A 14,103-nucleotide genomic window follows, 5' to 3' on the forward strand; every position below is an offset into this window, starting at 1 on the left:
CTGTCCAGCAGCAATCACAGCTCTAGCTTTTGAGTTAACACTGGGTCTTCATTCCAACCAAGCAGAAACATCTCTCTCTCTCTCTCTCTCTCTCTCTCTCTCTCTCTGCCTCTCTCTCTCTCTCTCTTTCTCCCACTCACACACACACACACACACACACACAGACACGCACGCATGCATGCACACACACACACACCCATACCCACACCCACACCCACACAATAACAGTGTAAATGTACCTTGTGATATTCCGCTCGTCTCCCAATGTCCTTCTCCTGGCCTCAGGTAAGAGAACACTGGGAAACTTTTCACTGAGGAAGAGTGAAGATGTCTGTTCAGATATAATAACGCACACACATCTTATAATAAAAAAATGCACTCTCTCTTACCATAGGGCGTTGGAGGAGAGATAGGAAATGCTGGTGTGGACGGGACTATGTCACAGCTGTCCGTTACTGGAGTCGGTCCTTCATAGTCCACACTGTCCATCCTGGAGAGACACTGTAACACAGACACACCAGACAGACAGACAGGCAAGCAGGCAGGCAGACAGGCATAAAGGCAGACAGGCAGATAGACAGGCAGACAGGCGGACAGACAGGCAGACAGACAGGCAGACAGGCGGACATCAGTCTTGTGATCAGTGTGTGTGGCTACTCTCTGTGTTGTAATGTAAACAGTCAGGCCATTCATGCTGCGTGCCATGAGAATGGGTGTGAGAGCAGGCCTATGGCCCAAATGGCACCCTATTCTCTATATAGTGCACTACTTTTACCAGAGCCTGCTTAGCGCTCTGGCCCAAATAGTGCATTATATATGGAATTGAGTGCCATTGGGACGCAGGCAAGAAATCACAGCTTTTTAGACAAACAGCCTGACCACAGAACCACAGTTCTGCTTCACTCAAACTAACACATGAACTACTGTACTATAAAGTGAATTGAATGTAAATTAATCACAAACTTACCCAGGTGTTTTTAAGGTAGAATAGCCATGAACAAAGCCAGGTGTTTTTAAGGTAGAATAACCATGAACATAACCAGGTGTTTTTAAGGTAGAATAACCATGAACAAAGCCAGGTGTTTTTAAGGTAGAATAACCATGAACAAAGCCAGGTGTTTTTAAGGTAGAATAACCATGAACATAACCAGGTGTTTTTACTAACCGCGTGACCATGATCAGGGAAAAAACTCCTAGCGTAATGACTACTACATGACCACTGAGTATGTATGTGGTATAACAGTTGTTGAGTAACCAGTAGGGGCAGGTAGAGGGTGGTGTGTGTACCTGGGTGGGCTGTAGGTTGGGGTGCTGCTGTGTGTGTGTGTGTGTGTGTGTGTGTGTGTGTGTGTGTGTGTGTGTGTGTGTGTGTGTGTGTGTGTCTGTGTGTGTGTCTGTGTGTGTGTGCATGCGCCTGTGTGTGTGTTTGTGTTCATGTGTGTGTGTGTGAACCTGGGAGGGACGTAGGTTGGGCCTGTAGATCGGAGCATTCTGGAATGTCTGGGCTCCGCCCCAACCAGGACTGTAGAATCCTGGGTAATCTGTGACATCACTGGCCTGTCTGTGCTTCCAGCCTGAAGATAGAGAGAGACAGGCAGAGAAATATAAAACGAGCGGGTGAGAAATTCAGAGAAAGACAGAGAGACAGAGGGAGAGAGAGGAGAAACAGACAGAGAGAGTGTGAATTGACCATCCACACATATTAGAGAGCTGAGAGAAGCTGAAGCGATAGGAGACAACCTACAGTTCTCCTTCAACTCAGAGCCTCCAACTGACCTTTATATCAAATCATATTGTATTGGTCACATACACGTGTTTAGCAGATGTTATTGAGTAGCGAAATGCTTGTGTTTCTGGCTCCAACAGTGCAGTAATATCTAATAAGTAATATCTAACAATTTCACAACAATACACACAATACACATAAATCTAAGTAAAGGAATGGAATTGAGAATATATAAATACATGGACAAGCAATGTTAGAGCGACATAGACTAATATGTAGTAGAATAGAATAGAATACACTATGTACATAAGAGATACATAAGAGTATTGCAAAATATGTAAACATTATTCAACTGACCAACTTACCATTTAAGAAAGTGGCCAGTGATTTCAAGTCAATGTATATAGGGCTGCAGCCTCTTTTTTATTTACTTTTATTTTACCTTTATTTAACTAGGCAAGTCAGTTAAGAACAAATTCTTATTTTCGACTGCCTTGTTCAGGGGCTGAATGACAGATTTTTACCTTGTCAGCTCGAGGATTCGATCTTGCAACCTTTCGGTTACTAGTCCAACGCTCTAACCACCAGGCTACCTGCCGCCCCTCTAATGTGCTATTGATGGCTATTTAACAGTCTGATGGCTTTGAAATAGAACCTGTTTTTCAGTCTCTCGGCCCCAGCTTTGATGCACCTGTACTGACCTCGCTTTCTGAATGGGCTGTTGTGCCTTCTTCACCCCACTGTCTGTGTGGGTGGACCATTTCAGTTTGTCAGTGATGTGTATGCCGAGGAACTTGAAGCTTTCCACCTTCTCCACTGAGATCCCGTCGATGTGGATAGGGGGGGTGCTCCCTCCACTGTTTCCTGAAGTCTTCAATCACCTCCTTTGTTTTGTTGACATTGAGTGAGAGGTTATTTTCCTGGCACCACACTCCCAGAGCCCTCACCTCTTCCCTGTAGGCTGTATCGTCATTGTTGGTAATACAGCCTACTACTGTTGTGCAGTTTTGGGTGAACAGTGAGTACAGGAGTGGGCTGAGCACACACCCTTGTGGGGCCCCAGTGTTGAGGATCAGCGAAGTGGAGGTGTTGTTTCCTACATTCACCACCTGGGGGCGGCCCGTCAGGAAGTCCAGGACCCAGTTGCACAGGGCGGGGTTCAGACCCAGGGCCTTGAGCTTAATGATGAGCTTGGTGTTGAATGCTGAGCTATGGTCAATGAACAGCATTCTTACATAGGTATTCTTCTTGTCCTAGTGGGATAGGGCAGAGTGCAGTGCGATGGCGATTGCATCGTCTGTGGATCTTTTGGGGCGGTAAGCAAATTGATGTGGGTCTAGGATGTCAGGTAAGGTAGAGGTGATATGATCCTTGACTAGTCCTTCAAAGCACTTCATGATGACAGAAGTGAGTGCTACGGGGTGATAGTCATTTAGTTCAGTTACCTTTGCATTCTTGGGTACAGGAACAATGGTGGCCATGCTGAAGCACGTGGGGACAGCAGATTGGGATTAGGAGAGATTGAATATGTCAATAAACACACCAGCCAGCTAGTCTGCGCATGCTCTGAGGATGCGGCTAGGGATGCCGTCTGGGCTGGCAGCCATGCAAGGGTTAACAGGCGTAAATGTCTTACTTATGTCGGCTACGAAGAAGGAGAGCCCACAGTCCTTGGTAGCAGTCCACGTCGGTGGCACTGTGTTATCCTCAAAGTGGGCGAAGAAGGTGTTTAGCTTTTCCAGAAGCAAGATGTCGGTGTCCTTGACGTGGCTGGTTTTCCGTTTGTAGTCTGTGATTGTCTGTAGACCCTGCAACTAACGTCTCGTGTTTGAGCCATTGAATTGTGACTCCACTTTGTCTCTATACTGATGTTTTGCCTGTTTGATTTCCTTATGGAGGGAATAACTACACTGTTTGTATTCTGAAATATTCCCAGTCACCTTGCCATGGTTAAATACGGTGGTTCGCACTTTCAGTTTTGCATGAATGCTGACATCTATCTACAGTTTCTGGTTTGGGTAGGTCATAATAGTCAAAGTGGGTACAACATCTCCTATACACTTCCTGATAAACTCAGTCACTGTATCAGTATATTCGTCATTGTTATTCTTGGAGGCTAACCGGAACATATCCCATTTCGCGTTATCAAAACAATCTTGACGCGTGGATTCCGATCAGTTAGACCAGCGTTGAATAGTCCTTAGCACTGTTTGAGTTCTGCCTATAGGAAGGGAGAAGCAGAATGGAGTCGTGATCAGATTTGCCAAAGGGAGGGCGGGGGAGGGCCTTGTAGGCATCCTGGAAGTTGGAGTAGCAGTGGTCAAGTGTTTTAGCAGCGCGAGTACTGCAGTCAATATGTTGATTGAACTTTGGTAGCGTTTTCCTCAAATGTGCTTTATTAAAATCCCCAGCTACAATAAATGCGGCCTTAGGATATGTGGTTTCCAGTTTGCCAGTGAAGCGATACAGGCTCTCACTTCTCAGCCAGATCGCCAGGCTCCCCTGCCTCCGCCAGCTTGTCAGGCTCTCATGCCTCAGCCGGATTGCCAGGCTCCCCTGCCTCAGCCGGATCATCGGGCTTTCATGCCTTCGCCGGATCGCCAGGCTCCCCTGCTTCCACCGGATTGCCAGGCTCCCCTGCTTCCACCAGCTCGTCAGGCTCTCATGCCTCAGCCGGATTGCCAGGCTCCCCTGCCTCAGCCGGATCATCGGGCTTTCATGCCTTCGCCGGATCGCCAGGCTCCCCTGCTTCCACCGGCTCGTCAGGCTCTCATGCCTCAGCCAGTCTGTCAGATTCCCGCGCCACAGCTGGCGACAGGTTCCCGCACATCAGCAGGGGTGACCAGTCCGATCCTGATCTCCGGGATCGTCCCTTTGGTTGGCGTCCTGCATCTGGAGCCGCACGAGGGGGTACTGTCATGTGTTCTCCCTCTCCGACCTCTAGGTCACCAGGCTGCTTGATATGGCGCACACCTGTCACCATTGTTACGCACACCTGCGCGTTATCAGACTCAGCTGGACTCCATCACCTCCCTGATTACCTTCCCTATATATATATATATATTTTTTTTCACCTTTATTTAACCAGGTAGGCTAGTTGAGAACAAGTTCTCATTTGCAACTGCGACCTGGCCAAGATAAAGCATAGCAGTGTGAACAGACAACAACACAGAGTTACACATGGAGTAAACAATAAACAAGTCAATAACATGGTAAAAAAAAAGAGAATCTATATACAATGTGTGCAAAAGGCATGAGGTAGGCAATAAAACGAGTAATTACAATTTAGCAGATTAACACTGGAGTGATAAATCATCAGATGATCATGTGCAAGAAGAGATACTGGTGTGCAAAAGAGCAGAAAAGTAAATATATAAAAGCAGTATGGGGGGTGAGGTAGGTAAATTGGGTGGGTAGTTTACAGATGGACTATGTACAGCTGCAGCGATCGGTTAGCTGCTCGGATAGCAGATTTTTAACCTGTTAAGGCTGGGGGCGCTGTTGTCACTATTTATGGTAATCGTGTAATTTTTGAAACGGCTTCCTACAAAATTCTTGATCGTACAATATGCATATTATTATTATTATTGGATAGAAAACAGTCTATAGTTTCTATAGGAGTTTAAATTTTGTCTCTAAGTGGAACAGAACCCATTCTACAGCAATTTCCCTGACATGGAGTCAGATTTCAGAAATGTTGGCCCCTGATCTGGAGTCAGTTAAAAGGCCACTGTTATTGCTATGAGTATACGGACACTGCTTACGTCTTCCCCTGGATGCCTTTACGTGATGACGATTTGAATGGGGTCGATTGCGCAATCACAGGCACTATAAATTAAAAAACCCTGTAGCTAGTCAGTCTTTTGGAGCTGCGTCATGCGCCTGGAGGACATCGACCCGCACTTGTTCCAAGCATTAGTGGAGGGAGTAATATTACTCTGGTCATGTTTCTACTCGTTATAGGAGTTAAAAACATCATAAGGTAGTTAATTTAAAGCGTTTTATAGCAATTTATATCCGTTTAGTGCGATTTTGGGACATTTAATTCTGAAACGCTGTGAATCGCTGGGCACGCTTCCAGTTCATCCCGAACGCAGTTGGCATTTCCACATGGCAAGAGGACAGCTTTCCACCAAAAGACGATTAGACCCAAGAAAGGATCCTTTGCCCAAGATACTGATGGAAGAACAGCTCAAAGTAGGACATTTTTATTATGATAAATCGTGTTTCTGTCGAAAAATGTTAGTTGCTTAGGACGCCATGTTTTTTGACGTAGCTTCGCTTGGCGCAAACTGTATTGAAAAGTAAGGATAATTTAAAAAATGTAATTCCGCGATTGTATTAAGAATTAAATTGTCTATCAATCGCTGTCCACCCTATATTTTTTAGTCACGTTTATGAGTATTTATGTATAAGAGTAGATCACTGTCTAATATGGCGCACCAACATTTTCTCACCAGCTGGGCTACTTTTGTCATTGTGTAACCATGATTTTGGTGGCTAAATATGCACATTTCCGAACAAACTGTATATGTATGTTGTAATGTGATGTTACAGGGGTGTCATCTGAAGAATTCTGAGAAGGTTAGTGAAAAAAATAATATATTTTGGCGATGTTTACGTTATCGCTCTCTTTGGCTAGAATCAATGCTGGGCTGCTATGTGCTATGTGCTATGCTAATATAACGATTTATTGTGTTTTCGCTGTAAGACACTTAGAAAATCTGAAATATTGTCTGTATTCACAGGATCTGTGTCTTTCGATTAGTGTATGCTGTGTATTTTTACGAAATGTTTGATGATTAGTAGTTAGGTAAACACGTTGCTCATTGTAATTATTCTAGTCCATTTGTGACGGTGGGTGCAATTGTAAACTAGCCATCTACCTGAAATATGCACATTTTTCTAACAAAACCTATCCCATACCATAAATATGTTATCAGACTGTCATCTGATGAGTTTTTTTCTTGGTTAGGGGCTATCAATATCTTAGTTTAGCCGAATTGGTGATAGCTACTGTTGTTGGTGGACAAAGTAAAGATGGTGGATTATGCTAATGTGTTTTTAGGTAATAGATTTACATCTTTACATATTGTGTCTTCCCTGTAAAACATTTTAAAAATCGGACATGTTGGCTGGATTCACAAGATCTGTGTCTTTCATTAGCTGTATTGGACTTTAATGTGTGAAAGTTAAAAATTTAAAAAAAAAAATTTTGGGGAATTTTGCGGCTCTGCCTTTTCAGTGGAATGTGGGGGGGGGTGCCGCTAGCGGCACGCTCCTCCTAGACAGGTTAAAGTTGTTGAGGGAGATAAAAGTCTCCAACTTCAGAGATTTTTGCAATTCGTTCCAGTCGCAGGCAGCAGAGAACTGGAAGGAAAGGCGTCCAAATGAGGTTTTGGCTTTAGGGATGATCAGTGAGATACACCTGCTGGAGCGCGTGCTACGGGTGGGTGTAGCCATCGTGACCAGTGAACTGAGATAAGGCGGCACTTTACCTAGCATAGCCTTGTAGATGACCTGGAGCCAGTGGATCTGACAACGAACATGTAGCGAGGGCCAGCCGACTAGGGCATACAGGTCGCAGTGGTGGGTCGTATAAGGTGCTTTAGTAACAAAACGGATGGCACTGTGATAAACTGCATCCAGTTTGCTGAGTAGAGTATTGGAAGCTATTTTGTAGATGACATCGCCGAAGTCGAGGATCGGTAGGATAGTCAGTTTTACTAGGGTAAGTTTGGCGGCGTGAGTGAAGGAGGCTTTGTTGCGGAATAGAAAGCCGACTCTAGATTTGATTTTGGATTGGAGATGTTTGATATGAGTCTGGAAGGAGAGTTTGCAGTCTAGCCAGACACCTAGGTACTTATAGACGTCCACATATTCTAGGTCGGAACCGTCCAGGGTGGTGATGCTAGTCGGGCGTGCGGGTGCAGGCAGCGAACGGTTGAAAAGCATGCATTTGGTTTTACTAGCGTTTAAGAGCAGTTGGAGGCCACGGAAGGAGTGTTGTATGGCATTGAAGCTCGTTTGGAGGTTAGATAGCACAGTGTTCAAGGAAGGGCCGGAAGTATACAGAATGGTGTCGTCTGCGTAGAGGTGGATCAGGGAATCGCCCGCAGCAAGAGCAACATCATTGATGTATACAGAGAAAAGAGTCGGCCCGAGAATTGAACCCTGTGGTACCCCCATAGAGACTGCCAGAGGACCGGACAACATGCCCTCCGATTTGACACACTGAACTCTGTCTGCAAAGTAGTTGGTGAACCAGGCAAGGCAGTCATTAGAAAAACCGAGGCTACTGAGTCTGCCGATAAGAATATGGTGATTGACAGAGTCGAAAGCCTTGGCCAGGTCGATGAAGACGGCTGCACAGTAATGTCTTTTATCGATGGCGGTTATGACATCGTTTAGTACCTTGAGCGTGGCTGAGGTGCACCCGTGACCGGCTCGGAAACCGGATTGCACAGCGGAGAAGGTACGGTGGGATTCGAGAAGGTCAGTGATCTGTTTGTTGACTTGGCTTTCGAAGACCTTAGATAGGCAGGGCAGGATGGATATATATGTCCCTCCCTTTGGTTCCTTCACCAGGCGTTATTGTGTCTGTTCCAGTGTCATGTCTGTGCATTGTTTGTGTTTCTTGTTTTGTATATAGTTGCCTTTATTTCTTAAAACACTCACTCCCTGAACTTGCTTCCCGACTCTCAGCGCACTCGGTACAAGGACTTGAGTTCCTGTATGTTATCACAATCACATCATAAGTAGTTAATCATGAAACATACACCTCTGCCCTTCTTCTTCCCGGAGAGATATTTATTCCTGTCTGCGCGATGAACTGAGAACTCAACTGGCAGTAAGGACTCAGACAGTACATCCCGAAAGAGCCATGTTTCCGTGAAACAGAGTATGTTAGAATCCCTGATGTCTCTCTGGAAGGAAATCCTTTCCCTCAGCTCATCAACTTTATTATCCAGACTGAACATTAGCGAGTAATATACTCTGAAGAGGTGGGTGGTGTGCGCGCCTCCTGAGTCGGACTAGAAGTCCACTCCGAGTATCTCTTCTCTGCCGGCGATGTTTTGGGTCAGCCTCTGGAATCAGTTCAATTGCCCTAGGGGGTACGAACAAAGTATCCGATTTGGGAAAGTCGTATACCTGGTCGTAATACTGGTGAGTTACCGCCGCTCTGATATCCAAAAGTTCTTCCCGGCTGTATGTAATAACACAAAAAATGTTCTGTCCTAATAATGTATTAAAGAACACATAAAAAAACAAAATACTGCAAAATTGCCTAGGGTCTAGAAGCTCGGCTGCCCTCTCTATCGGCGCCATTTTTCAAGATTTCAAGACTAACTAAACCACAGACATCACACTGTCCAACACCCAATTTTACCAGAACAACAATACTGTGTGTGGTGAACCCAGTAACAGTGTTATGTAATTATTATCAAACCTCAACCATCCTCAGAAGACGTAATATCTGTTCCCTTTAGAAAACACCACACAAATCAATCTCCTCAGTCACACCACTTCCACCACAAAGAACAATAACTGACCGCACTGTAGAAAAAACTACTTGAGAAGAATGGGGAGAGAGTGGGTGTGACAGAAGAGAGAGGGTGAGATAGAGAGAGAAGAATATGAGCAGCACAAGGGCTACATTACAACAACAGGATTTGAGTTAAGCATGTAGATCAGAGCAACTTGATCAGTTGGACCCAGTCCCAGACAGATGGAATAGGAACATCTGGAAATGTTTTGGAATCTAGCATAAAGAGAGTGTGTGTTGGTACCTACCATAGAGAGTAATCACACATTCCCAAATCCATTTCAGATGTTTTGGAAACCCTGCGCTCCAGGGAAGACCTGCTCCGATTACAGAATGACGGTAATTCCAGACACCCTTCCGAACACCCCACTGAGGGCCTTGCAGTAATTCACAGTGATTCATATCGCCATGGCAGACAGATTCATATCACAATGACAGCAAGCTTTGAAGTGATGCAGAAGAAGGGAGACGCCATTGAGTAGCAACGCGCATGTCACACCCATACAATACATACAGTACATACAGTACAATACATACAGTACAGTACATATGGCACATACAGTACAGTATATACAGCACATACAGTATAGTACATACAGTATATACAGTACATACAGCACGTACAGCACAGTACATACAATATATACAGTACATACAGTACAGTACATACAGCACATACATTACAGTACATACAGCACATGCATTACAGTACATACAGTACATACAGCAGTACATACAGTACAGTACATGCAGTACATACAGTACAGTACATACAGCACATACAGTACATACAGTACAGTACATACAGCACATACAGTACAGTACATACAGTACATACAGTACAGCACATACAGTACATACTGTACAGTACATACAGCACATACAGTACAGTACATACAGTACATACAGTACAGCACATACAGTACATACTGTACAGTACATACAGCACATACAGTACAGTACATACAGTACATATAGTACAGCACATACAGTACATACTGTACAGTACATACAGCATATACAGCACAGTACATACAGCAGATACATACAGTACATACAGTACATACAATACAGTACATACAGTACATACATTACAGTACATACAGTACAGTACATACAGTACATACAGTATATGCAGTACAGTACATACAGTACAGTACATACAGTACAATAAAGGCGAGGAACAGGGCTGCAACCACCAAACACTTGCTCTGTCTACACTACCTGCTCTGTCTATACTACCTGCTCTGTCTATACTACCTGCTCTGTCTATACTACCTGCTCTGTCTATACTACCTGCTCTGTCTATACTACCTGCTCTGTCTATACTACCTGCTCTGTCTATACTACCTGCTCTGTCTATACTACCTGCTCTGTCTACACTACCTGCTCTGTCTACACTACCTGCTCTGTCTATACTACCTGCTCTGTCTATACTACCTGCTCTGTCTATACTACCTGCTCTGTCTATACTACCTGCTCTGTCTACACTACCTGCTCTGTCTACACTACCTGCTCTGTCTATACTACCTGCTCTGTCTACACTACCTGCTCTGTTTACACTACCTGCTCTGTCTACACTACCTGCTCTGTCTACACTACCTGCTCTGTCTACACTACCTGCTCTGTCTACACTACCTGCTCTGTCTACTCTACCTGCTCTGTCTACACTACCTGCTCTGTCTACACTACCTGCTCTGTCTATACTACCTGCTCTGTCTATACTACCTGCTCTGTCTACTCTACCTGCTCTGTCTACACTACCTGCTCTGTCTACACTACCTGCTCTGTCTACACTACCTGCTCTGTCTACACTACCTGCTCTGTCTACACTACCTGCTGTCTACACTACCTGCTCTGTCTACACTACCTGCTCTGTCTACACTACCTGCTCTGTCTATACTACCTGCTCTGTCTACACTACCTGCTCTGTCTATACTACCTGCTCTGTCTATACTACCTGCTCTGTCTATACTACCTGCTCTGTCTACACTACCTGCTCTGTCTACACTACCTGCTCTGTCTACACTACCTGCTCTGTCTATACTACCTGCTCTGTCTATACTACCTGCTCTGTCTACACTACCTGCTCTGTCTACACTACCTGCTCTGTCTATACTACCTGCTCTGTCTACACTACCTGCTCTGTCTACACTACCTGCTCTGTATACGCTACCTGCTCTGTCTACACTACCTGCTCTGTCTACGCTACCTGCTCTGTTTACCCTACCTTCTCTGTCTACGCTACCTGCTCTGTTTACGCTACCAGCTCTGTCTACACTACCTGCTCTGTCTACTCTACCTGCTCTGTCTACTCTACCTGCTCTGTCTACACTACCTGCTCTGTCTACACTACCTGCTCTGTCTACACTACCTGCGCTGTCTACACTACCTTCTCTGTCTACTCTACCTGCTCTGTCTACACTACCTGCTCTGTTTACACTACCTGCTCTGTCTACACTACCTGCTCTGTCTACACTACCTGCTCTGTCTACACTACCTGCTCTGTCTACACTACCTGCTCTGTCTACACTACCTGCTCTGTCTACTCTACCTGCTCTGTCTACACTACCTGCTCTGTCTACACTACCTGCTCTGTCTATACTACCTGCTCTGTCTACACTACCTGCTCTGTCTACACTACCTGCTCTGTATACGCTACCTGCTCTGTCTACACTACCTGCTCTGTCTACGCTACCTGCTCTGTTTACCCTACCTTCTCTGTCTACGCTACCTGCTCTGTTTACGCTACCAGCTCTGTCTACACTACCTGCTCTGTCTACTCTACCTGCTCTGTCTACTCTACCTGCTCTGTCTACACTACCTGCTCTGTCTACACTACCTGCTCTGTCTACACTACCTGCTCTGTCTACACTACCTGCGCTGTCTACACTACCTTCTCTGTCTACTCTACCTGCTCTGTCTACACTACCTGCTCTGTTTACACTACCTGCTCTGTCTACACTACCTGCTCTGTCTACACTACCTGCTCTGTCTACACTACCTGCTCTGTCTACACTACCTGCTCTGTCTACTCTACCTGCTCTGTCTACACTACCTGCTCTGTCTACTCTACCTGCTCTGTCTACTCTACCTGCTCTGTTTACACTACCTGCTCTGTCTACACTACCTGCTCTGTCTACCCTACCTTCTCTGTCTACACTACCTGCTCTGTCTACTCTACCTGCTCTGTCTACACTACCTGCTCTGTCTACCCTACCTGCTTTGTCTACCCTACCTGCTATGTCTACACTACCTGCTCTGTTTACCCTACCTTCTCTGTCTACACTATCTGCTCTGTTTACCCTACCTTCTCTGTCTACATTACCTGCTCTGTCTACTCTACCTGCTCTGTCTACACTACCTGCTCTGTCTACCCTACCTGCTCTGTCTACCCTACCTGCTCTATCTACTCTACCTGCAGTCACCTGAAATGAAATCAACACGCTTGGCTCTAGATTACACCCATCTAAACATACTTGACATTGTTTGCAAAATCAGACATAACTATAATCTAAGTGTTCATATGCGGAAGTTGCTTTCATTTCAGCGCAACTAATTTGTAAACATTTCAACTGTATTAAATTATCACTTTTTTTTATTCCACCAAAAATGTGCACCCATTTATTTTCTTGTGATGTAAGTGTTGAGATGGTGCTATAAATCCCAGACGAAGCTTTAGTGATCTTATAGATTCAACAGAAAGACGATATATTGCCTCCCGGGTGGCCCAGTGGTCTAAGGCACTGCATCGCAGTGCTAGCTGTGCCACCAGAGACTCTGGGTTTGAGCCGAGGCTCTGTCGCAGCCGGCCGCGGCCGGGAGGTCCATGGGGCGACGCACAATTGGCCTAGCGTCGTCCGGGTTAGGGAGGGTTTGGCCGGTAGGGATATCCTTGTCTCATCGCGCACTAGTGACTCCTGTGGCGGGCCGGGCGCAGTGCACGCTGACCAGGTCGCTAGGTGTACGGTGTTTCCTCTGACACATTGGTGCGGCTGGCTTCCGGGTTGGATGCGCGCTGTGTTAAGAAGCAGTGAGGCTTGGTTGGGTTGTGTTTCGGAGGACGCATGGCTCTCGACCTTCGTCTCTCCCGAGCCCGTCCGGGAGTTGTAGCGATGAGACAAGACAGTAACTACTGTATGGATACCACGAAATTGGGGAGAAAAAAAGAAAAAAAGAAAAAAAAGACGATGTATTCCATTGAGCCTATTTCAGCCATTACTGGGTTATTTTGGACAGGTCATTACAACATTTCCGCATTAGTAATGTTAACGGGGAAAAAACAACAGGCAATAAAAGTATAAAAGAGTCATAGGAGTAAAATGAAAGCAATCAATCCTGCAAGATTTAAATGACAATAGGATTTTTCACCCCTCAAACACAGGAATTAGATGTCTGAAAAATACATCCTCAGGTGGGTGAGACATGCGCGTTGCTACTCAATGGTGTCTCCCTTTCTCTGCATCACTTCAAAGCTTGCTGTCATCGCGACATGAATCTGGCTGCCATGGCGATATGAATCACTGTGAATTACTGCAAGGCCCTCAGTGGGGTGTTCGGAAGGGTGTCTGGAATTACCGTCATTCTGTAATCGGAGCAGGTCTTCCCTGGAGCGCAGGGTTTCCAAAACATCTGAAATGGATTTGGGAATGTGTGATTACTCTCTATGGTAGGTACCAACACACACTCTCTTTATGCTAGATTCCAAAACATTTCCAGATGTTCCTATTCCATCTGTCTGGGACTGGGTCCAACTGATCAAGTTGCTCTGATCTACATGCTTAACTCAAATCCTGTTGTTGTAATGTAGCCCTTGTGCTGCTCATATTCA

General features: G+C 45.4%; 1 protein-coding gene across 2 annotated transcripts in view; it reads right to left on the reverse strand.

The window, feature by feature from the left end:
- The window catches only part of si:ch211-191a24.3 (tensin-3), a 103,170-nt gene that overhangs the window by 37,527 nt on the left and 51,540 nt on the right, over positions 1-14,103 (reverse strand). For both annotated transcript variants that reach the window (XM_055943987.1, XM_055943988.1), the window contains 3 exons: positions 1,453-1,574; positions 390-501; positions 240-311 (listed from right to left, as the gene is read on the reverse strand). In XM_055943987.1, the coding sequence (XP_055799962.1) occupies positions 240-311; positions 390-501; positions 1,453-1,574 (306 nt within the window). The remainder of the gene's footprint in view (positions 1-239; positions 312-389; positions 502-1,452; positions 1,575-14,103) is intronic.

The sequence above is a fragment of the Salvelinus fontinalis genome, chromosome 14, assembly GCF_029448725.1.
Source record: "Salvelinus fontinalis isolate EN_2023a chromosome 14, ASM2944872v1, whole genome shotgun sequence".
Taxonomy (NCBI): Eukaryota; Metazoa; Chordata; class Actinopteri; order Salmoniformes; family Salmonidae; genus Salvelinus; species Salvelinus fontinalis.